This window comes from Leptonychotes weddellii, chromosome 7 (assembly GCF_054177405.1).
Source record: "Leptonychotes weddellii isolate Sample4059 chromosome 7, ASM5417740v2, whole genome shotgun sequence".
Classification (NCBI taxonomy): Eukaryota; Metazoa; Chordata; class Mammalia; order Carnivora; family Phocidae; genus Leptonychotes; species Leptonychotes weddellii.
In genome coordinates, this window is record NC_138375.1 from 96,479,112 (window position 1) to 96,505,568 (window position 26,457).

Consider the following 26,457-nt stretch of genomic DNA (forward strand, 5'->3'; position numbering starts at 1 on the left):
GAGTCCATAGTCTCTCATGGTTCATCTCTCCCTCCAATTCCCCCCCCCTCATTTTTCCCTTCCTTCTACTAATGTCCTCCATGCTATAGAATCAGGGCTTCTGATTGAAGCTAAGGGCTTGAAGGAGTCTCTTCACAGCCAAAACCTTGTGAAAGGAGATCTAAAACAAAAACTACTGAGGCTTATAACAAGCTGTGAACCTAGCAAGGTGAAAGAGGCAAAGATGCAAAGATACAGCTTTAAGACCAGGAAGTAAGTGGGGATATGTTAAATACCCATTGTTCCTTGGATGGGTGTAATAGCCAGGCTCCAAAGATCCTTCTCTGCTGGTATTCATGTCCTTGGGTGGCCCCACCTTCACATGTATCAGTGTTGGTTTCTGTGACCAATAGAATATGGCAAAGACACAGCGTGCAGTTTTGAAGGCTAGCTCATAAAACACATTGCCTCTTCTATTTTTTTTTTAAGATTTATTTATTTATTTGAGAGAGAGAGAGCATGAGCAGGAGGGGCAGAGGGAGAGGGAGAGAGAATCTCAAGCAGATTCTGCACTGAGCACAGAGCCCGGCTCGGGGCTCGATCTTAGGACTCTGAGATCCTGACCTGAGCTGAAACCAAGAGTCATACACTGAATCAGCTGTGTCATCCAGGCACTCCTGCATCTTCTCTCTTGAACTCATTTGGATTGCTAAGCTCTGGAAGAAGCTTGACACCATGATATGAGAACACTCAGTTTGTGTTGAGGCACACAGGACGAGAAACAGGTCTCCTGCCAACAAAGCACCCTGTGTCAGCTGTGTAAGTGAACCACTTTCAGGCTTCAGATATAACCCTGGCCAAAATCTTGACTGCAACCTCATGGGAGACCCTGAGCCAGAATTATTCAGCTAAATTGTTTCTGAATTTCTGAAACACTGAAATGGTGAGAAAACAAATATTTATTGTTTTAAGCCATTAACTTTTGGATTATATAGTAATAATTTTATCATGGAAATGTTTAAACACCATAATAACTGGTTATGGACTTGGGGCTGGGAGATACTAAACTCCTAGGTAAAGAGGGGTCAAAATAGAGGAGAAGGAAATGAATAAAAATGGCAAACCATAAACATAACAGTTTTCCTAGTAAAATGACAATGGAAAGCAAAAGCTAAATCAGTGAAGGGATTTAATGCAAAGATAGCCAGGGCAGCATATTTTGTTTTTTGCCTCAGCTCTTCCTACTTTCTAAGGGAACTAAATTTTGTTTGGATAATCCACTCTTGTCTACACAGCCATGTATATAGCTAAACCAAACATGGTTGTCTGAGTCCCCTTCTTAGTGATTTATTTAGGAATACATTTGGTGCAATATTGATTTAATATATATGTCTTCTGAGGAACTTTTGGGATAGATTTTTTTTTCTGATTAAAAAAATATACAGGAGGAGATGACTTCTTTTCTTCTGGTAAATGTTATTGGGTCTGCATAGAACATCTGGAACTGTTTAGCCATTCTGCAACCATAAGGAGAGCTGCCATGGACAAATCTGGCATATTTTGTATGGCAGAGTCACAAAAGAGAGAGAACAAATTCTGATAATGTTATTGAGCCAGTGAATTAGTTGACCCTAGAGGTGCTTTACTAGGGAACATGATATATAAGATAATAAATTCTCCTTCTGGTTTAAGTAAATTGAGACAGATTTTTTATGTTACTTGAAACTGAAGATATCCTAGCTGGTAGCAACATCCAAAAAATGAAACAGTCACTCTCAATGAAATTAATTTTATGGATTATCTGATGAAGACTTTAAAATGTATATTTTGAGGTTGTTTGAAGAAATAAATTTCTTGGGCGCCTGGGTGGCTCAGTTGGTTAAGCGACTGCCTTCGGCTCAGGTCATGATCCTGGAGTCCCGGGATCGAGTCCCGCATCGGGCTCCCTGCTTGGCGGGGAGTCTGCTTCTCCCTCTGACCCTCCCCACTCTCATGTGCTCTCTCTCATTCTCTCTCTCTCAAATAAATAAATAAAATCTTTAAAAAAAAAAAAAAGAAATTTCTTCCATCTAGAAAGGGCTATAGGGACACCTGGGTTGTTCAGTCGGTTAAGTGTCTGCCTTCAGCTCAGGTCATGATCCCGGGGTCCTGGGATCGAGCCCCACATCAGGCTCCCTGCTCTTTGGGGAGCCTGTTTCTCCCCCTGCCTGCCACTCCCCCTGCTTGTGTTCCTTCCCTCTCACACTCTCTCTCTCTGACAAATAAAGAAAATCTTTAAAAATAAATAAATGAATAAATAGGGCTAGAAATTGTAACACAAAAATAGGACCAAATGAAAACATTTGGTTATGAGAAGGAATTAATTACAAGTCCCATTTTTAAAGGAATATCTGATTAAATATGATAATTTACATACATTTCTACAAATGAGATAAACTCTTAACTGGATCAAGTCAGAGACTGATTTAATAAATCAATAAAGATAACTTGAAGAATTCACCCAGAAAGATAAAAAGATAAAAATTATGAAGAGCAAATAAGAGATATAGAGGACAAATTGAGGAACTCCACCAACATAGAAATTCTTAAAGAATAGAGAGAAGGGGGTGCCTGGGTGGCTCAGTCAGTTAAGCGACTGCCTTCAGCTCAGGTCATGATTTCAGGGTCCTGGGATTGAGCCCCCCATCGGGCTCCCTGCTCAGCGGGAAGCCTGCTTCTCCCTCTCCCTCTGCCTGCTGCTCCCCCTGCTTGAGCTCTCTCTCTGTCAAATAAATAAATAAAATCTTTAAAAAAAAATAGAATGATGAATAATATTTGAATAGATAATAGCTGAAAAATTTTCAGTATGTAGAACAACAGAAATGCTCAGAAAAACATGTTCATGGAATACTGTGCAAGATAAAGGTAAAACCACACCATTAAATAGTTCAGTGAAACTGCAAAACATTAAGGAGAAAGAGTTTTCAAAGATAGTAAAGAGAACAGATAGGTTATCAAGATAGAAATAGCAATCTTATCTTTGATCTGCAACAATCTGCAATAATAGATATTGATGCTGAGGGGGGGAAAGGCCATCAGCCTGGAATTCCATAACTGGCTAAACTGTCATTCAAGAATGAGGACAAAGCAAATTTTCTGACATGAAAACTGAAAACCTTTCCTGCTGCATACTGTCCCTAAAAGAACTGTTAGTGGACATACTTCAACAAGAAGAGACATTAACTTAGGAGGAGGGTGAGGGATAAAAGAAGCACACGAATTGTAATATTAGTTATGAAAGGAGACATGTAGAAAGAAAATGTTTCTGGAAAAGATGCTGCAAGGGTATCTACTTCAGAACATCTGGTTATTCAAATAAAAAATACAGCCTATTTTTAAAGGAAAAATCCCTACAAGGTATCCAACTTTGCATTAGCATGTTCATAGTGGGAAAAAAGTATCAATTTTTCTAAATCATTACCATATACTATATGCACATAAGTTGTGATGTACCTTTAGGCATCAGGAATACAGAATAATCTTTTGGTAGGAAGTTAATTTATGGGAAATACTCAAGGTTCTTTTGAAGACAGTTGGATTTCCCTCTTACTTGTGGTTCATTTTGACTGGAGCATGACATGTATTCTTATTATCTAATGGCAGCAGGACAAAGGATTGTTTTTGCTTCAGGACAGTTGCATGTAATAAAGAAACTTTACAAAGAATCTTAAACATAAAAGAAAAAAAGTTATAATGGGCTATATTAGGATTAGGAATTTTTGTGTAGAAAAAGGGTAAGTTCCTTTAAAGAGTTAGAAGGCATTGCAGAGAATGGGAGAAAGTATTTACAGTATCTAAATCCAACAAAGAACCCAAATCTGAAATATATAAAGAGTACTCTCAAAATCAATAAATAGATGACATTTATCCCAGTTAAAAATTATACTGGTAAAAACACTTAAGAGACACTTCACAATAGAGAATAAATATTTTTAAAATGTTTTAACAATAAAGGAGAGAGAGTCTTGGTCTGTTCAGGCTGCTCTAACAAAATACCGGAAACTGGGTACTTATAAACAACAGAAATTTTTTTTGGTCACAGTTCTGGAGGCTGGAAATTTGATCTCAGGGCAGGTGAAGGTCTTCTTTTTGTTTCATAGCCAGTACTTTTTCACTATGTCCTCACATGGTGGAAGGGGTGAGGAATCTCTATTACTAAGTGTCTTTTCTAAGAACACTAATTCCATTTATGAGGGTTCTACCCTCCTGACCTAACTATCTCCCAAAGCTCTACCTCCTAATACCATCATATTGGGCTTTAGGATTTCAACATATGAATTTTGAGAGGGACACAAACATTCAGACAGTGGCAGAGAGGAATTCTGGTTTCTAAGATGAAATAGACACACTTCTCTGTATTTCTCCCACCAAAACTTTGCACATTATATGTAGAACTTTGCACATTATATGTAGAACACATGTTAGGAAACTGAAAAGTGGACTGAAAAAGCCATACTGGCCAGCTACTTGGTGGATTGGGGTTCTATTTTCTACATGGAAAAAACAGACAGACATGTTGAATTCTGTTTATGTCACATGAAGTTCATTTAGATATGAGTCTTGGGCATACAGGGGCACCTGGGTGGCTCAGTTGGGTAAGCATCTAACTCTTGATTTTGGCTCAGTCATGACCTCAGAGTCCTGAGATCGACCCCTGATTTGGGCTCTGCACTTAGCAGGAAGTCTGCTTCTCACCCTCTACCCATCCCTCTGCTCATGCTCTCTCTCTCTTTAAAAACATGGGCATATAAATGGTCTTTAAAGTCATTGGAAAGCATACATTAATCAAAGGAAAAATCAGTCGATAAAGAATAGAATGGGTATCAGGACTGACTCCTGGGCATTTTAATATTTAGTAACTGAGAAGAGAAGGAAGGACCATTGGGGTAGTAGGAAAACTAGAAGAGTACAGTGTGACAGAACCCAAGGGAAGAAAATACAACATTTCCAGAAGTTGGGAGTGATCAACTGAATTGAATGTTGCTGGGAGTTCAAGGAAGAACCCAAAATTGACCACCAGACTGGCAACATGGATGTCAGAAAAATCCTTATTTAAACTTCACTGGGTTCTCTCCCATTTGGAGCACATAGCATTGACAATATATATCACTAAATTATGTAACTAACTGCATTTTCCCTTACCACACTTTAATCTTGTTTTCCAATTTGTGAATTTATTGAGAAAAGGCACCTTACATTTTTATACTTCTTAGCCCTTTGCACAATGCTAATTGTTACTAGCATATTGGGGTTTTGTTTTTATCTCAGTGATATGCTTTGGCTTCATCTTCTGTTTTGAATGTTAGATACTCTTTGTATCGTATAGTTATAAACCATTAATTATACTCACCCTTTTCTTTTCAGTATGTTTTTTTCTTTCTGCTATTAATCTCATACCCTAATAAAAAAGTAAATAAGAAAAGTAACTAAATAAGTAAATAATAAGTAGTTAAAACTGTTTGGAACTGTGAAATTTCTGAAATTGCCAGATTAACTGTAATAACAAATAACAGTAATCTTTCCTTGGGGTGCCTGGGTGGCTCAGTCGGTTAAGCGTCTACCTTTGGCTCAGGTCATGAACTTGGGGTTCTGGGATTGAGGCTGTGTTGGGCTCCAGGGGAGTCTGCTTTCCCCTCTCTCTCTGTCCTTCTCCACCCTGCCCTCCACTTGTGCTTTCTCTCTCAAATAAATAAGATCTTTATAAAAAATAGCAATCTTTCTTTTTGTAAAATTGTAAATTATTCCCACAATACAGATTAAAATAATAGATATCATGTACATTCTATACCTTGAATTAGTAGATATTAACATTTTATGATAATTCCAGTTGTTTTTCAAATAAATTTTATAGATTTAGTTGATGCCACTTTGTTCTCCTCCTTAATCCTGTTCTTTTCTCTCTCCCCCAGGTAATTATGATCTTCAAGAAACTGTATGTTCTTCCTGTGAATGCTGTTGTAAGTTTGAGATATATATTTGCTGTGGTATTAAGTTTATATAAATTGTACCATATTATGTACATCCTATCCCAGTTTGAATCAACATACGCTATTGCAGTGTTTCAACTTAATGTTACATAATTTATTCATGTTGACATTTGTAGATTTAGTCCAATTTAGTAATTCTAAGCCAGCATGAAATCAGAATTCATCTCATTTTTCTGAAAATACAAGCAAACAGTCTAATTTTAAGAAATGCCTTGGTTTTTAACCAAAAAAATTAAATCTATGCCCATCTACAGATGAATGGATAAAGAAGATGTGATTGATATATATGTATAGTGGAACATTACTCAGCCATAAAAAAGAATGAAATCTTGCCATTTGCAATGACATGGTTGGAGCTAGAGTGTATTATGCTAAGTGAAATAAGTCAGTCAGAGAAAGACAAATACCATATGATCTTACTCATATGCGGAATACAAGAAAGAAAACAGATGAACCTATGGGAAAGGGGAAGAGAAAAACAGGAGAGAGACTCTTAACAATAGAGAAAAAACCGAGGGTTTCTGGAGGGAGGTGGGTGGGGATGGGCTAGATGGGTGATGGGTATTAAGGAGGGCACTTGTGATGAGCACTGGGTATTGTATGTAAGTGATGAATCACTGAATTCTACTCCAGAAACTAGTATTGCACTGTATGTTAATTGCCTAAAATCTAAGTTAAAAATAAAAATAAAATAATTAAGTCTAATTTACATGCTAACACATTAAAAATTGCAAGTTAAAAGTCTGTTCTTACCTCTAAAATTCCTCAGTCCTTATTCTTGGGCTCCCAAACTCTTCTGCCTTTGCTTCTTTTTTTCAATCTCTGAAATACATACATACATACAGGCAGATAGACAGACATGTGTGCATACATACATACAAATTCCTTCCTCTCCCAATTTTCCATTTATTCCATTCCTGAAAGGACCCTGTGTACTATGGTTTATTAAGGCTTCTGAAAACTGCTAGCAAAGCTTTTTTTTTTTTTTTTAGGTGTAAGTAGGGGATTTGCTATCAATTCTACTCTGCCTATGATTTTCCTTTCTTAGGGAAAGAAATGGAAAGCTGGAGAAACAATTTTTCAAAGAGTAAAGATTGGTCATTATAAAACTTTTTTTTTTTAAAGATTTTGTTTATTTATTTGAGACAGAGAGAATGAGAAACAGAGCATGAGAGGGAAGAGGGTCAGAGGGAGAAGCAGACTCCCCGCCGAGCAGGGAGCCCGATGCGGGACTCGATCCCGGGACTCCAGGATCATGACCTGAGCCGAAGGCAGTCGCTTAACCAACTGAGCCACCCAGGTGCCCGGTCATTATAAAACTTTTAAAGAATTCTACTGCAACTTAAATTCATTCAGGGATTAATTTAAATTTGTTTCGAATAATTCAATTAGGAATTAATGCATGGGTATTGCACTAAAACATTTCCATGCTAACAGAAGTGCTATATATACTAAGATACCAAGATATTAATATGGCATTTATATTATAAGATAAAGAAGAAATAAGGGGGAAATGACAGGTTATAAGAGTTACATGGTTACATTGGCAAGTTCACTTTATGAAAATCTGTTAGACACAACATTTTTCTTCAATTTATATATGTATGTACTTTTCTGTGTCAATATTCTACTTCAATAAAAAGCGTTAAAAAGAGAGACATAAGAGATCGATCAACGTAATGCAATATGTGGATCCTGATTCCAATAAAAAGAGTTTTTTAGGCCTTTATTTGCATTTGAGGACATCTGATATTTGCTAAAATTAAGGAAATATTAGTTTTTAAGAGCAATAGTGGTATAGTAATGGTTATTTTTTTATATTTTTTGTATTTCAGAAATATAGGTAAATATTTAATGGATGCAATGAAATGTTATCTGGGGTTGACTTAAAGAGAATCCAGTGGGATGGAGCAAATAATGGGAAAAAAATTGGTCATGTGCTGATACCTGTTAAAACTGGATTATATATATTTTGGGGTTCATTATACTATTTCTCTACTTATGTATGTGTTTGAATTTTCTGCAATGCAGTTAAATGTACACACACATATAAAGCTAAATTGACACTTCATTTCTCATGCTAATAATGTTTCTCCCTGGGGCGCCTGGGTGGCTCAGATGGTTAAGCGTCTGCCTTCGGCTCAGGTCATGATCTCAGGGTCCTGGGATCGAGTCCCGCATCGGGCTCCCTGCTCCTTGGGAGCCTGCTTCTCGCTCTGCCTCTCTCTCTCTCTCATGAATAAATAAATAAAATCTTTAAAAAAAAAAATAATGTTTCTCCCTTACTCATACCATTTTTTTCTTAACTCAGTCATTTGGAGGAGAAAAGCAATCTTTTGGAAATTTTCATTACTCTTTTTAGACGCAGGATGGCACTGTTTGAATAAGTAATTAGCCAATGTCCACTTCTCATTGAATAAGCTCCTTTCCTTTACAATGTTGATACTTCCTAGGGCAGTTTGTCTTAGTTGAGAGTAAAAACTTTTCAGATAACTCGTAGAGATACTACTACTTACACCTTAACTTTAGCTTCCTGTGCTGGTTGTATCTATCTAATACCAGTTTTTTAAAATTAAGGATAAAGTTCACAACTATTTAAAGGGTGGTTTATGCAAAAACAGCTCTGTGCCCATTCTTACTTATTTTTTGTGTTTACAATTATTGCTAGGAGATTGGTCATCCATGTATTTCAATGCAAATACATCTATCTATCAATCATATATCATCTATCTCCATATGAATCCTCCTTATTTAAAACTGTCAATGCCAACCACAGGACGTATTTCTACGTTTTAAATGGCACTGAGCCAAATACTACTGATTAAGGTCAAGATGAGGACTATAGACTATAGACAAAAGCTTTCCCTTGACCCCTCAGAAAGAGAATGGAAATAACTGTATTCTTGGACGTTCTCAGTCTGATTCATGCCTTCTTTTAGCCAACTATTCATGTATTCACCAGAAGAATTACACCTACTACCTCCGGTGTAGGAAGAAAAAAAATGTCAAATGAGCAATAATGTTAGCAGAAGCTTGAAACTTAAGAGCGGGTATTCAGAAAGGTCCTCCTTCCCACCCCCTTCCCTCCGGTCCAATTCCCCTTTCTGGTTCTGGCCATCGGAAATTGACTTGGCGTTAACTACCGACTGGAATTTCAAGGCGTCAATACCCCGCCCCCCGGTACCGCCCCCCCCCCCCCCGGAGCTTCGGAAACTCTTCAACCTCTCCCTACCCTACACTCAACCTTAGAGACAGATAAATGATGCAGCAGATTACACCGCTGAAAGGCAACATTTGTCCTGAGCTATTTTCAAATTTTTTCCTGTTTCCGATTTGTGTGCCAGACTTTGTTTGCTTGCTTAGGACATGGAAAACATATTTGGGCATTTCCCCCACAGTTTAATGCCAGTGGCTTTCTCCCAGCAAATGAAAGTGAAAGTGCTACGTTGTAGTGGTGTTTTATCCTTTAAAGTGTGGACGGGCAGCTGGTGTGTACGGAGGTGTGGGGGTGGGCGGGAGGGAGGGTGGGAGGGTGGGTTTGGGAAGCTTGAAGAACCAGTTTTGAGGTTTTGTTTATCTTGAGATCGCAGCAGGGTTCCTGTTTTTTTTTTCTCCCCTTTTTGGGGTCTGCCTTTGGATTTATTTTCATTTGGACAGTCATTGAGATTTCATTCAATGTACTGACTTAAAAAAATACACTCCACTTGTAGCTTTCCCGGTTGCACTTTAAAACACCATCCAGTCTCACCCTCATCTGGAAATAATGCAAGCTTCTCTCTCTTCCCCCGCTCCCTCCCTCCCCCCTTTTTTTCTTCTTCTTTTAAAGCCCCACATAACCTGAAGTCGGTAATCAGATGGAAAATGCGCTGGTCTTAGTTTACTTTAGTCTACTTTCCCTGTTGGTGGCAATTTTACTTGTTGAGGTATATTGAAAAAAACACAGGCGTTTTATGCACATGAAGCTACTGAGTCTTGAAATCTGCCACTGATCAAAGTTTGCTATAAGTTTCCTCAAAGACACTTTATGTGCAACTTTTAATATTTTTGTTGTGAGGACTTAAAAAAATACACGGAGAGGACACTAGAGATCTTAACAGTGACATTAATTCATCTAAAGTCATTCATCCTCTCCCTCCCCCTTCCTTTTTCCAAGAAACAACTAATCACAAACCAGGCTAGAATTTCTAAAAAGAGGAGGAGGAAGAAAAAGAGGCGGAGTGGGGTAGGGGACTGAGTTTAGAAGGGCCAGAATTTCTCTCATTCACAGGGTGGAAAAGTTGACATTGTCTAAGCCCTTCTGAATGGCTGGTAGTTGGTTACCCTGATTGTACCTCTACCTCCCCTCCCCCTCCACGTGACGACCCAGGACACATGCGCACCCGACGCAGCCCGGCACATCTGCAGACTGACGTCAGTGTGCTCTGCCTCCGAGGAAAAGCTGCCAAAATTTTCTCCTGCTGCAATTCAAGTTGGCTGGGGGCCGGTAGTGAGATCTAGGGCTACTTCAACAAAACTTTGCTGCCCTTCCTGCTCCTCTTGTCTTCTTTTCTCTTGATACCTTTTGATGCTCTTCACATGTTATTTGCATAGCAAAGGCACTAAGCTGTCCAGGAAGAGAGGGCACCACTTCCACCCCCAATAAGCCTTTTTTCCCCCTTCCTTCCTTTCTTTTTTCCTTTCCTTTTTTTTGGAGAGGGGGGGTCGAGAGAGAAAGGGGGTTTGCAAAAGCAGCATCTCAGGATGATAGCCTGGATGTGTTGATGGCATCTCTTTTATTGCCAAATCGGAAAGTCCGTTCTCTAAAGCCCAGTTTAGCCAGACTATAGGGTTTTATTCTGGCTGCAGAATAAGTAACTGACTGCTGTGGCTTTGCAAAGGGGGGCAGAAAAAAAAAAAAAAAAAAAAAGAGGAGAGAGAGTACGTGAGTCGTCCAGTGCAATCTCTATTGTTTGAAACTTACTTTTTATCAGAATTTGAAGATGAAAACGGTAAGGAAGACTTAACAATATTCAATGAAACCGTTTTTGCTTTTTTTTTTTTTTTTAAATTAAAACTTGTGCTTTGCTTGTCTTCCGAATAACGCGTAGAAAACTTTTTCTCTGTGTGTATGTGTGCGTGTGTGTGTGTGTGTGTGTGTTTTTAATGGCAATGAGTGAGCTTGACTGAACTCATTTTACAGATAGAAATCTTTTTAACTCCAGACTAGTCGGGGCTGGAGAAATCTGGGTCTTGCAAGTATTTTATGATGCAAAAAATACACGTTTATTATACGAATAGACATGTTTTGTGAAATATGACTTGATTATTATTATTGTGGTCTTTTAACTAATCACCAAATAGTAATTGGGAAAGTAATAATGATGTATATTTTAAACTGATTTCTAGTTTTCTTAAAGAAAAACCTTCTGCTTTTTATAGTTTCATGTCAGTGTCTTAAGTAGTCAGACAAGTGCATATTTTATGCCTGGGCTCAGGGCAGAATTAATGTGCTAGCTATAGCCCCGATGCTCTAGGATATGTTAAGCTTTTAATAGGCTAATCAAAGAGATGGAAGCGTGTGTTTTTGATTTACTTTTGGCCACTTGGGACGACGTGCTAGACTCATAACCCTCCGGAGCCTTGAATATCTGGGTATGTCTGTATATATGGTATATGGGATCAAAGTTCAGGGATTGGGGGGGGCAGTTGGGAGTGCTGGAGGGGTTTTTGGAAAGCTGCCTTCTGATAATGTGTACTACAATTCCTGTCTTTGGTAATTTCTTTCCTTGTACTAGAGGCAAAGAGAGTGAAAAAGCGCACTGAGAGGGAACAAGAGAGTGAGTTTCTTACTCTTGTTTTTATTTGAGCTGCCGGTGCAACGCGTTTGGGCCAAATGCCAACTGTCTGGGTCACACGCGTTTTATCCAAATAGATTTAGCGCTGCTGTCTGGAAATGGGCTGCTGAATGTTAACTTTAGGATCAACTCAACCAGGGCAGCTCAGACTGTTACCCTCTGTCTGGGTGAAGTAGGATGGGGGGGGGGTGGTGCAGAAGGGAGGAGGAAAGGGGAAACTGAACCATAAAAGACACTGGAGTGTGATTTTCAACATATTCTTTTATATTCAAATTTCTTGTGGTAATTTTCTTTTCTTTCTTTCCTTTTTTAGCTTATGTTGATTAGACTAAAATGTAGGAATGACAGTTTTTAAAATTCATGACAGGGAAAGAAATGTAACACAAAACTGGTGTAGTTGAAGGAAATTAGGAAAATTAATTTTGGAAATAATTGTTTTCCTGTGTTTCACCAAAGCGGTAACTGCAGTTCTGGTTTATATTAATTTCGTGCTTAAGTGTGATCATTGGTGTTTTGGATTTTTGTAGAATAGCATATAGAGGCAAAATAACTTGATTTCAAACAAATCAAACTCATTCATCTGCCACAAATGGCAGCAAATGAAATCTGTCTTGTGGTACTAATATTTTTGTGATGCTCAAGGGGAAAAACCTCTAACCTCAAGACCTGAAATATTTTAATACTTTTCATGTCTGGGCCAATATGTGTAAGATTAATTTCTACTCTTGTCTACTCTTACCACTTCCTCTTCATTTCCTTAGCAACCACTAGTAGCTACTAGTGGTTTAGGGTGGGCCTTTATGCCAAATCCCACCCTGTGTGTGACTTTTATGAGAAAATAAAGAGAGTTAACATATTAAAAAAGTTAATAGCACCTTCTTGGGGGAAGAAGAAAAGGCAGAAGAGGTGGATAATTCTCTTGGTTCTACCAAAAGACAGTTGGTTATCAACATTTTGTAATAGCCTCAGAAGAAAAAGGTGTTTCTGCTTTTCAGGAGAGAAGTTATAATACAGATAAGGTATTACACTTGCCATCTGGAAAAAACAGTTTGGGACTATATGTAATTTGGGGCTTGATTTTTGTAGAATGATGTTTTGTATTTTTGCTTTGGGCTCCTTTGCTCTTCTTCATAGGTGAGTTTTGAGTGTTTTCAACTACACCTTGGGACACTAATCTCACAAAGTTTATAAATGATCTGGAAACCTTTGTACTTACAGCTTAGTAGTGTTCTTGGCATATAGTAGGTGACACTAAATGTTTGTTGAGAGAATAAATGGCAAATTAAATGAGAATTTAATTTTCATATATAAAAGTGAAATACGTGAAGGGAACACAGTATTGTTGCTTCCTCTGTGAAGACCAAATCAGCCTTAAAATAAACAACCGGAGTTAAGATGGATGAAAGAAGTTGAGTAGGATGTTATACATGTTCTTTAGCTCCATAATAATAGTTCATGAGAGGAAATTATTACCTTGACTACTCCCAGATCACTTGAGTAGGAAGTAAAGATGATAGAGGAAAAAGACAAGTAAGAACCCTTCAACTAGGGAGACTACTTGAGGCAGTAACTGTAGAGCAAGTTGTCTGATCTTATTTCCACTTAGCTAGTGTACCTTTGATCCATGGAAGCAGGTAAATGATCCCTTAACTTTACTGGCCGGTACATTTGTATTAGGAAAAAAAGCGTATGTGAAATCAAAGTAAAAAGGAAGTTTTCAAATTTAAAATATTTGTAAGACCAGTTATCATGACCTAAATTCTTTATTATTTGCTCTAAAAGACAAGACAATGTTATTGATTGATTCCTGTCATCATATTTAACTATTCCACATTTTGGGGGGAAGGAGGAACATGAAACTATTTTTGAAGGAAGTCCTTTGAAAAGTGATGAGTAGGATAAGGAGGAGAGAGGGCTAATATTTCCTTAGCCATTAAAGTAAAGGGTGCAGACACTTTACATCATGTGTAATCTAATTTAATCGACAAGTCTTTGTAAGGTAGATACTACTATCCTGGTTTTATTGATGAGGAAACACATCCAGAGAGGTTAAGTAACTTGGAGTCAAGCCAGGACTCAAAGCCTTTATCCGTTCCACAACGTAATAATGCTTCTCCTATACAATGTAAAGAGTTAATACATTATGATTTATGGACAATTATATAATATTTTAATGTTGGTTTGAATTATGGAAACTATGTTTGAAAAAGTCAGTGTTTATACATATTTCTTTATAATATCCAGATTAACCTCTTGAGCAGGTGTCAGAAAGTAGGTTAACTATTAATTTTTATTGTGTAGGTAACTAAGAGAGGTTGATATGTTAGTTGTTGTTGATTTTAGTTGACCTGAGCCAACTCATTTACTTATTATTTAAGTTCCTTCACTGGCACCGGAGGATTGAGAAAAAAGTGGGGAGTGAGGGAGGGTGTGAGAAAGGAGAAAGAAACTCAAATTTATTGAGTGCCCATGTGCCAGATACTGTAGCTAGTGGTGGAAACAGGCTTTGGTTTAACTTTAAAGCTCCTGCTCTTTCTATTATGCACCAATGCCACTTTTTACTACAAGTCCTTAAATCAAATGTTAGTCTACTTCTGGCCAAGTAGTTACATATTACTTTTTCTCTCAATGCTACTGGCTTGCTTAACTTGGGCGTTTACTGGACAGTGGTAATAATTGTAAGAGTGGAGGTTACAAAACTGAAGAGCAGGAAATTTTTTAAGGGGAAAATAGTTGTTCCCTAAACCCAGACAACTTTAAGTTTGTCATTAGTTCCAGAGCCCAGGAAAATAGGAAAAAAGGATGAAGGAGTCATATAAATATATCACCACTAACAGAAAATGACCTCTAATGTGTTAATTATATGTTCTTCTTTAGAGGAAGATTAAGGTATATGAGGGACTCATTTAATGTCAGACATTATTATGCAAAACACTCAAGTGATCTGAAGAGTGAATTTTGTTTATGAAGTGACAGTTACCCTTTAATATCTTATGGGAAGGTTTGGAATATGGACACTGTATGTAAGTTGGTTAGGAATCAAGATAACTGGATTCTTTTCTTTACTGTTATTGACTAATGGCGTGACTTAAAAGATTTTTATAGATTTTTGCCTGACTAAGCATATGTCTTGCCTAAATCATTGTGGAAATAATTTTGAGATGAAACAATTATAGTATGTAAAGTTGCTTAAAATTCTTCACATTAATTAATTTATACCATTTATTATGAATATATTATTTGACAGTGGTTACATGGGACTACTATTGAATATTTAAGTTAGAGTGCCTTAAACTGGAAGTATGATATGGTAGAAAGAATTTAGACTTTAGAGCCAGATGGCCTTCTGTATGACTCTTGGCTCTGCTATTTTCTAGCTGTCTGACCACTATGAGTTTCAATTGCCTTATCTGTAAATTGGGAGCTGTATTGTTATCAATTCTTGCAAAAAAAAAAAAAAAGTCACCATAAACTTAGTGGCTTAAAACAACACACATTTATTATCTCACAGTTCTCTGATATAGGAAACTGGGCATGACGTGGCTATCTATATCCTGTGCTTTAGGGTCTTTAATGAAGCTGCAGTCAAGATGTTGGCATGGGCTTAGGTCACCAAAGAATGCTCGACTGGGGAGGGATCTGCTTCTAAACATATTAATGGGCAGGGTTTGGTTTCTCACAGGCCATTACATTGAGGTCCTTAGTTCCTTGCTAGTGGTTATCTGAAGGCTGCTCTCAGTTGCTTGCCATGTGAGCCCTTCCATATGACAGCTTGCTTCATCAGAACCAAAAGGGAGAGAGTCTACTAGTAAGATAGAAGTCAGAATTTTTTATAATCTAATCATTGAAGTGACATTTTCTCAATATTTCATTGGTAACGTTTCTCAAGTTACCCAAGGGAAGGGAATAACGCAGAGGTGTAGATATCAGGAGGCAGGCTCATTGGGGCCATCTTAAAGGCTGCCAGACATAGGGGCAATAATATCTACTTTATAAGATTGTTGTGAATACTAAAGAAGTAATATATTTAAGGTTCTCTTCATTTTTGGTCTGACCTTAAACTAACTTTCTAGATATTGCCTGTTAGTCTTCTCCATAGGAACCAAACTTACTATTATTACTAAAATGATTTTTCATTTTTTTCTTGCTATCTAGACTTTGTAGAATCTATTTCTTTAATTTGCAATGATTGCCCCCATCAATTTGAACTGTGAAATTGTGTTCATCTTCCAGAGCCTATCTCAAATGCTACTTTTTAAATAAGCTTTTCTTGACCCATCCTCTGATTCAGAAGTCATTTCCCTCAGCTGATCTCCTCAATGCCTAAATTTATTACGGCAAATGTCAGTCTGCCTTGAATTTTTTTCTTTGTTGCTTAGATTATGAACTCCCAAAGGGCAAGGATTGTGTTAATCTTTTCTGTATCCTCATGTTGTTATAACAGCATTTTAAGAGCATAGTAAAGCATATTTGTTGATGAATTAATTTTTGGATGGAAGAAGTTTTAAATGGTTGTGGTTGCTTTATATGTTGTAATAACCAATATTTCTAACACCATAGGGAATGAAGTATTCCACACAAATTGATTTTCCAATTACCTACAAATATCTTTTTATATGCCTAAAGTGATTTTCTTTTAATCACTGTTCATTCATTTACTCATTTTTTTAACCAACGCATATGTAAACATTTATTATATAATCCCAATATTATATATTGGGGATGCAGTATGAAAATCTTTCTAGTACTTTTTGTGTACTTCTCTATATTAGTAGTAAGTTATCTTATTAAAAACAATTTAATCTTTTATTCCTGACTCAGGCAGTATTTTGAATATCAGATATTGAGCTATAACACAATAGGAACTGTCAAGCTATTTAAGGACCACTTGCCTGTACCCCAAACTGTATTACTTTAGGGTTCGACAGCTGATTTTTAGTTTGTCTTTCTTTTTTTCAGTTTTTTGCTGTTAGTGATGTAGTTTCTTAGTTCCTTTGCTCTTTTCTTCTTCTAAAATACTATGTGCTGGGAAATCAGGTAGTCACATATGTTAGCATTCTGTATGAAAAGTAAATTCATGGACTGTGAGTGAGGTTGTGAGTCAAAAAGAAAGTACATGAGATAGGACAGGAAATCTGTTGTGATACCTGAAATGAATTTTTGAAAATTCTTTTCTTTTCAGAAAATGAATTTCTTTTCTTATCAGTACATTCTAGATAGTTGAAGTTTTCTCATATGTGTTGCTTTTTAAGTCATATAAGACTTACAGATGAAATCAAGGGTTTCAGTAAATATGGTTTAAAGTTTTAGAAGTTTAGTTTGTGCTAGTGTCTGAGTGTTCACAGACAGCTGCTAAATGTCATTGTATATTTGTAGATATACTCTAAAAAAAAATGATAAGTGCCTCATAAAGCAACAGATCAGTCTTGAATATGAGTGTTCTAAAAAGCATGTTAGGGAATAGGATCATACTCTGTTTATCCCTTACATAAAATGAATTTTGATTGTGAAGTCATTCTACCTTTTATTTTATCGAAAGGTTAGTCACTGTACCCACACATTGTTTTCTTCAAAGTTTAAAAAAAATAATTTTTATGATTCCACTTCAGATTCTTTCTTTGATTATTAAGTAGCTTTGGCATTAACCTGCTTACCATTTAGGTTTCTGATTGTTTAGTCTTGTGAATGTTTATTTAGACTATAAAGAACAACAACAGTCTAATTTAACTATATTAAATCATTTTGTAGTCTTTGTCTTTTGGCAAGCATTCAGCAATATAGTTCTGTCCCTACAGGATATTTTTCATTTAACATAAATTTTTTTTTGTTTTTCTAGGTTAAAAAATGGCCATACTTTAGTAACTAATCAGCCAAATGCTTTGCTTATGAAAATTTTACCATCATTCTTTTTTCCCTATTGGATTGAAAAAAATGAATCCAGATATAGAAGAAAGTATGGGATGTTGGAAAAAAGTACCTGTTAAACAGTGGAACATCTAATAATTAATTTGCAAGAAATTTTAAAGAAATAAAATTGTTATGCTTCGATTTTGGTATGGTATTGACTCTCTAGCACATAGGTAGCCCTCCAAAAAAATCATCCAGTTTTCTAAATTATGGAAATTTTGTGGAAGACGTTGACCTGGATTTTGAGCCTCATCATGGCTTCATCGGAATTTCATAGTGACCACAGGCTTTCATACAGTTCTCAAGGTAGGAATCCTGCTTTTGAAAGTGACAAAAAACTATTGCTATTAATTTGACGAGAAAAGATTCTGAATATTTAGTTTGGGTGAACATTTTCTTTGGGATATGTAGTGATAGGAGTGGAGGCCAACTGCGTCAATTCAGTGCTAGTTTCATAAATCTTGAGGGCTCTAAGTAGTCTAACTTGTTATACTAGTATTTAATATCTAGTGTATTTTAGAGTTGACTGGTCTTTCTTAGAAGATGATAGACCCGGACCTCTTCTTCTTTTGAATCCTGAGCTTTAATAAGCTCATTTGTTGCTAAGGGTTACAGGTAAGGTCATGTTCAAAAGGAATCCAAGGGTTTATGTTATAAAAGAGCAAGAAACTGGTACATATTCTGATACGAGATCCCTCTAATATGGACCCTTAGTGAAAAAATACTTTCCAAACTTAAGAATTCTGATATAAGAACTAGAATCTGAGTAAAAGAGTAAGAGTGTTAAGAAGTTCAACTTCTCAAACTCTAATCCATGGGTCCCTAATTTGAATCCATAGAATTGAACTTTATTTATTTATTTTTTAAGATTTTATTTATTTATTTGAAAGACAGAGAGACAGAGATAGCAACAGAGAGCAGGAGCTGGGAGGAGAGGGAGAAGCAGGTTCCCCACTGAGCAGGAAGCCCGATGGGGGGCTCTGTCCCAGGACTCTGGGATCATGACCTGAGCCAAAGGCAGAAGCTTAACCGACTGAGCCACCATAGAATTGAAACCAGGCGCGCTATAGAATTGAACTTTATATCATAGAAAATATCTTAACAGAGATCCCTGGAGTGAATGACATTTTGTTTTCCATGGACATGTCCAATCCTTATAGATTTATTAAAATACCTTTTTGATTGCCCTCCCATGAATGTACAGTAACCAGTAATACTTTGGTGCAGATGAGCCAGATTTTCAAGGCTTTTATACATTGATGTATATGTCTAGAAGTCTATATGTATAAAATGTGGCTCTCAAAGTTTATTAATAAAGCTGTAGCATTTAGTATGAACTCTTATTTATAAGAAGTGAAATAAATACTGTCTTTTAATTTATTTATATTTGGTCATACTCTCATGGGAATTTATATTTGTGGGAGAACTCCATGTATAGACAGTGAGGCAATGGACAGACATTTGGTTTCCCTTAGTGGTAAACCTCACTAAAGGAAGATGTGGTTAAGAAGGTAGATTGGAAATATTAAGTATACCCAAATGAGGAAAATATGTGTAATAATCCTCTAAATTTTTTGTCAATCTAATGTTTTTTAACAGCTTTATTGAGATACAATAAACATACGATATAATTTACCTATTTAAAGTGCACAATTCAGTGGTTTATAGTATATTTGCAGAGTTATGCAAACATCACCACAATCAATTTTAGAACATTTCAACACCCCAAAAGAAACCCTGTGCCCATTAACAGTCACTCCCAAATTCTCTCCAAACCACTCTCCACCCCAGCCCTAAACAGCCTTAATCCACTTCTGTCTTGAGATTTTCCTATTCTGAATATTTCCTACAAAAGAATCATATAATATGTGGTCTTTTGTGATTGATTCCTTTCACTTAGCATAATGTTTTTAAAACGTTAGATAATGAACTTTAATAATGAAGGCAGTTATTATGAAGTTTCATTCATGTCATACACATATCAGTTCTGTGTAGAATAATATTCCATGAGTGAATAGACCACATTTTATTTATTCATTCATCATTTGATGAACATTCAGATTATTTCTCCATTTTGGCCATTATGAATAATGCTGCTGTGAACAGTCATGTACAACTTTTTGTGTGGATATGTGTTTTCATTTCTCTCAGGTAAATATCCAGGAGTGGAGCTGCTGGGTCGGGTGGTGGGTCCATGTTCAACCTTTTGAGGAGCTGCCAGACTGTTTTCCCAAGTGGCTTCTGTATTTTCCATTCCAACTGATGATTTAAAAAATATTTCTACAAGGCTGTAGAAATTCGATATTAACTCCTTTGGAAAACTTTAACAAACATATTTTACCGGAGCTAAATTCTATTATTTTAAATATGTGTACTTTTCACTGTTTTTTTAATTTCACTATAAGATATTCATATTTCCTATAAGAATTTAGCTTTTAGAATCCAGTAAGAAATAAATATAAAAAAGAAAAATAGTCTTCCAAACTAATTTTAAAATAATGCTATTTTGAGAAATAATTGGAACATAATTCATCATTAGATTTTAAGCTTCATTTTGTTTAATATAACAGTTTTTGTTCATACCTCACATATAATGATGCTGATACAGTTTTTGTTGTTTATACTGCTACTTCTTTGTTCTGTTAAATTTTCTTTTCTTCCATGTGTTTTTTCTGGATTCTCTGCCTTGTGATTACAAAGAGGAATTCCTGACTTATCTAGAACACTACCAGCTAACTATTCCAATAAGGGTTGATCAGAATGGAGCTTTTCTCAGCTTTACTGTGAAAAATGATAAACACTCCAGGAGAAGACGGAGTATGGACCCTATCGATCCACAGCAGACAGTATCTAAGTTATTTTTTAAACTTTCAGCCTATGGCAAGCACTTTCACCTAAACTTGACTCTCAACACAGATTTCGTGTCCAAACATTTTACAGTAGAATATTGGGGGAAAGATGGACCCCAGTGGAAACATGATTTTTTAGACAACTGTCATTACACAGGATATTTGCAAGATCAACGTAGTACAACTAAAGTGGCTTTAAGCAACTGTATTGGGTTGGTAAGTAGATGTTATAATTTTTAGTTTCTGATGGGGAAATAAATTCACAATGTAAATGTCTTTCCTCACATTAATAATAGGTCACCCATCTATTCTTTATCCTTTATTAAGACTTTCTGTCTCTTGCTCTTTCCCTCTGTTTGTTAACACCTTTTTGTTTTACTTTGCTTTCTATTGAAACTGCATGGCCCATGTTGACTACTTTTGGTTTTTTAAGATATGATGTGCCAGGTTTGCCCACTGAAGTTACTGTTTTCTCTTTGGCAACTAATAAGGAATTTGTGAACAGATACTTTGAGACTATGTAAATACTCTGTTCCTCATCACACTTTTGCCCACCAGACTTAGTAACTCCTGCCTTTATTCTTATTTTGTTTTATGTTTCATTTTTAATCAAATGTAATATGTAAACATGTTTTTTTAAAAATCCCACTTTTCAAAGTGCCCCCCCCCACTTTTTTAAGTAGGCTCCACACCCAGTGTGGGGCTTGAACTAATGACCCTGAGATCAAGAGTCATATGCTCTACTGACTGGGCCAGCCGGGTACCCCTCAAAGGCCCTTTTAACCAATTCTATTTATAATTGTTCTATATAAAATAATTTCAATGTAGAGATAATTAGCGTTTTCTCATCATAATTCCTCACCCATTGTTTCAGTATTACAAGCCTTGCCCCGTTCAAAGGAAAAGACTTCCTAATATTAATTACTGTTTGTCAGTTGTTCAAAATAATGTCACATTTTAGTTTGCGTTATATTTGAACCATGGCTTTCTTGTCCAGGTTTTGTATTTCTGGAGTTTCTAATTACTGTTATTTTTGTCTTATTGTGAAAAAAATGATTTTTTTTTTTACCAAATGTTCAGTATTATTCATTTCCTTAGTCTTTATATCTGTTGCTTGGAATATATTCCATTCTTCTTTGGAGGCATTTTTTTTTTCTTCCAATCTATTGGTTAATTTCTTGAGCTATTGTACATCTCTCATCTTGGGATTCTTTTTTCCTAGTTAGTTCTACATCCTCCTCTTTCTGAGTTTACATCCTTGTTTTATTGGAGAATATCTCCAAGTAATTATGTCAGAAAATGTGTCTGAGAAGTAGAATTTCTGAGTCCTTACCTATTTAAAAGTTACTTTATGTTACCCTCATATTTGGTTACTAATTTAGCTGAATGTGGAATTCTGGTTTCAAAAATCATTTTCCTTCAGAACCATAGATGGTGGAATTGGGAAAGGGAAATATGGGGCATCAAATTTATGAGTATGGTTTTATGTCTTAGGGAAAAATTTAAAGATCTTTTAAAAAATTAGCATTGATTCATTTTGGGGGGGCAGATAGAAGTCTACTTCTTGTTCTTTTCTTTTTTTTCCTAAGATTTTTCCTCAATGAAAGTGATATGATCTTCTCTTTATCCTTCCTATTTTAAGAATTTTATAATAATGTGTTAAGCTGTGGATCTTCTTTCCTTATCCTTATTTGATATTTAATGGATGCTTTCAATGTAAAGACACACCTTCAGCTTAGAGAAATTAAAAAAAATATATTTCCTTAATAATTTTCTCTTCCTGTTCCCCACCCCCTGCCTTTTTGTAATTGGTTCTTTACTTCCCTTGTTTTTCTCTTTTTCCTTCTTTTTCTTTTTTGTTCTAAGTTATATGAGATTTCTCCAACTTTGCTTTCTTTTCCTTCAATTGATTTAAAAATTACAAGCAGTCATACTCCTGATTTTCAAGAGATTTTCCTTTTTGATTGTTCATTTCTTTATATTTTGTTCTTATTTCTTAGTTATATCCATAGTTCCCTTTCTATATTTTCCCTTGTTCACTCATCCATTCACCAAATACTTATAAGTACCTATATATAATAGGCACTGATCTAGGTGCTAGGAGTACAACAGTGAACAAAATAGAAATTCCTGTCATCACAAAGCTTACATTCTCGTGGAGGAGATACACAATCAGATAAATAAAAATCACAGTATGTTGGATAATGATAAGTTCTAAGGTGGAAAAAATATTGAATAAAGACCTAAGGAAAATGAGGAAGGGAAGCTGACATCTGAAGAAGAGGATTTCCAGGTGGAAATCTTAAAGTATGAAGATGTGATCTAAGAGTGTTTGGGGGACAGCAAGAAGATTGCCCTGGCTGGAACTCAGTGAAAGAAAGGAAGTGTAATGGAAGGTGAGGTTAGAAAGAGAACTGGGGGCCAGATGGTAGATTTTTAGAGGACACTGGAGTAAATCAGTGATGACTCCAAGCTTGAGGCCTGGGCAACTAGAAGAAAGCAGCCATGAGTTGAGATCAGAAAGACTCAGGCATTAACTGAGATGGAAAACCTGGAGGAGGACCATACTGTGGGGAGGTGTATATCTTAAGTTCAGTTGGACATGTTAAACTCACAGAATTTCTTTGGACATGTTAAACTCACAGAATACTATGTTGTGTAAGATATTGTGTAAACTCACAATAAACTATGTTGTGTAAGATATTGGATATGCAAGTCTGAAATTCAGGAGAGAGAGATGAATCATGGAGTTATAAATTTGGGAATCATCAATATAGAGATGACATTTAAAGCCAGGAGATTATATGAAATTGCTTGGGGGAGGGGGGAAATATAGAGAGAATAAAGAAGAGGTTTAAAAAAAAAAAACGTTTAAGGAACTGAGCCTTTGGGCACTCCAGGATGTTAGGGAGGTCAGTAAGATGTTGAAGAGACAGCAAAGAACAGTGGGGTAAGGAAACTGAAGGAAAACCAGACAAATATCCTAGAAGCTAAGAGGAGGAAGAATTTATTTCAAGAGAAAAATGCTGCTGAGTCAAAATAAGAGGACTGAAAACTGACCATTGGATTTATCAATGAGGAGGTTGTTGGTGACCTTGACAAAAGCAGTGGTAAAGTTATGGCGGCATATGGAAAGTAGGCAAAAACCTGATTGGAGTAGGTTTGAAAAGGAATGGGAGAAAAAAGTACATAGATATTTTAAAGTCTTTGAAAAAGTAAATGATCAGTTGCTAAAGGCAGAGTGGAATCAGAGGAGGTTTTGTTTTGTTTGATAAAGATGGGAGTGATTATGTAGAGAGAAGGAAAATTTCTCAAGTTCATCTATAATAAGAGGAAATAAAAAAGATTATATGATCATGAGGTGCAGGTAGGTATTTGTGTTGTAGGAGTTTGCAGGAGGTTGTACGATGTTTATCGGAATGGAAGATGGCAAGATGAGTTATTAGGGGATTAAGAGGAGACGAGAAAGAATGGAATATTTATCCAGGAGAACAGGATACTGAATATATTAGAGAAACATAATTGCCGTGAAGCATTAAGGGCATTGTTGAGATTATGATTATGAATTTAAAGTGAGACTAGTCAGCATCTCAATGTATTTTTCTCTGGCTAAATGAAGCTGCAAGGTTGCAGGCCCAGAGGAGCAAAACTGGTTTGATCAGAGTTGTGGGTTAGCCAAAGAAATTCTGTGAAGGGAGGAAAGGGCAAGGGAATTGAAGGTGGAACTGAAGTTGGATTAGGAGGGAAGTGAGGACATGAAGTAGGTGGAGGATAATGAAAAAGTGGTAGAATCATGAGGTCTTGGTGGGTATAAAAGGACTATCTCATAGAGGTGGGATACTAAAGGGATAGTCCTAGAAAGATAGAAGAATGGAATACTTGAAATTGAGATTTTGGCAGGGTTGCAAGTATTGAAAATACTGAACTCCAGGGTTTGACTATGGGTATGAGTCTAAGATAAAGTGAATGACAAGGTATTTGATGGAGAGCAGGTCAAGGTATTGAGAGGGCAGGGGTTCAAGGAACCATATATGCCAGTAGTCCTTAACCTGGGGTCCATGAATGGAATTTGGGGGGTTTGTGAACTGGAACGGGGATAAATGACATCTTTATCTTTACTAATTCTTAACTGAAATTTAACATTTCCTTCAATTATGAATATAGATAACAAACCAATAAAGCAATAGCTGACCCCAATAGAAATTATAGATATTTTCATGTCATGTTACAGTTTTGCAGGTTCTTCAAAATACTATTTATGTTAATCACCATTGTGAAACTGTGATAGTTTTTAGATCCACTGCAGATCTTTTTATTTAAAGTATTAGAAAAAGCCATATGTGTTCTTATATTACATTTTTAAAAATACTTTGATAATGGTATTTCACTACAATGGTTTTCTTTATAATCCTATATATTTTTTCTATACTTAAAATATTATCCTGAGAAGTAGTTCCTAGGCTTCTTCCCCACTAGATTTCTAAAGGGATCCAGGGCACACACACATAAATTTTAAGAACCTGTGACTTAAGATAGTGAAATCAACAATTATTTCAGGAGTGGTATTGCAGAGAGTGACAGTGATCCAGAAGCTAAAATCTTGAAAGAATGAGGAAAGTGCTTGTGGGTCATTAGGTAGCTACAATAGCAGAGGGAACCTGGTGATGGCATGAGATTAGAAGCTGGCAGGGCCTTTTGTGTTTTGTTTTTGTTTTAGAGGAGGAAGAGAGTGAGAATTGTTTAGAAACGGCAGTAAATCACAAGGATACTTACCCTACCTCCTGGTCCAACAGGAGGCATATAGGAGAGGAAGCAGAGGATCCACCACCCCAGAGGACTGTAGGGAAGAAAGAGTGTCATTTAGAGAGACCCAGGTGTTTGAGCAAGATGAAGTGAACGTTCACAAATGAAGCTGAGCATGAGTTTGAGAAGGCACAATGGAAGTGTTTTAAATGGTGAAAGGGGAGAGGTAGGAGATGGGGTCAGAAAACATGATGCACATAACCAGAGGAGGGATAGAATCCAGGGGATAGGTCTTGGGCTTCTTGTGGGGACTGGCATGTCAGGGAAAGGGGGCATGATGATTTTCATCCTGATGGCCTGAGGCAGACCGTGTAGAGGTGAGTGGGGATGGTGAAGGACGTGAGAGAGAGCAGGGCTCTTGCTAGGCATGTGCAGATTTCAGGTCCTCCATCATCTAGCGTCCAGCACCTTTCTAATTTCATAATCATTTTCCCCTTTCTTCCCTCGAGCTCCAGTAGCTCCTTGCTGTTTCTCAGATACTGTATGCGTGCTCATACCTCATTGCCTTTGTTGTTATTCCCACTGTCTAATCTGCTCTTTCACAAGATATCTGTTTTACCTGCTCCTTCACTTTGTTCAGGTTTCTGTACAAATGTCACTTTATTAGAGAGGATGTCCCTGACCATCCTAAACAGTTTATGTAATTCTCTCATTTCTGATTGCTCTCTGTCCTCTTACCTTGCTTTTTTTTTTCTTAACACTTAACACTACCTGATTGATCATTTATCTAATGAATGAATCCCTTTTATCTAGGTCCTCCCACCAGAATGTAAGCTCCATCATAGAGCCAGAAGTTTGTTTTGTTCACTACTGTATCTCCACCACCTAGAATAGTACTTGCCATGTGACAGGCACTCAGAACATCCTTAGTGAAAGAATAAGTAAAGTCAGAAACAAACCTCAGAGGATAAGGGAATTATAATATAGTGCCTAATAATCTAAGCTCCAAAGTCAATTGAAGAGTTGGATACTTAACTTTGCTTAGTCTGTGTTTCTCATCTTCAAAGTGGAGCTGATAGTACTACTTACTTCACAGAGCTATTAAGAATAAATGAGATA

At 36.5% G+C, this 26,457-nt stretch overlaps 1 protein-coding gene across 7 annotated transcripts in view; it reads left to right on the forward strand.

Annotated features, from left to right (window-relative positions):
* Window positions 1–26,457, forward strand: part of CENPK (centromere protein K) — a 133,003-nt gene that overhangs the window by 47,501 nt on the left and 59,045 nt on the right. For 5 of the 7 annotated variants that reach the window (XR_014146738.1, XR_014146735.1, XM_081825700.1 and 2 more), the window contains one exon: window positions 5,928–5,975. Coding sequence is in view for 3 of the 7 variants with exons in the window: in XM_081825700.1 (XP_081681826.1) it covers window positions 5,928–5,975 (48 nt within the window). In the remaining 4 variants the exon portion in view is untranslated. Of the gene's footprint in view, window positions 1–5,927; window positions 5,976–17,675; window positions 18,053–26,457 lie in introns of those variants that run through there. The other 2 variants (XR_014146736.1, XR_014146737.1) reach the window with 2 other exon arrangements.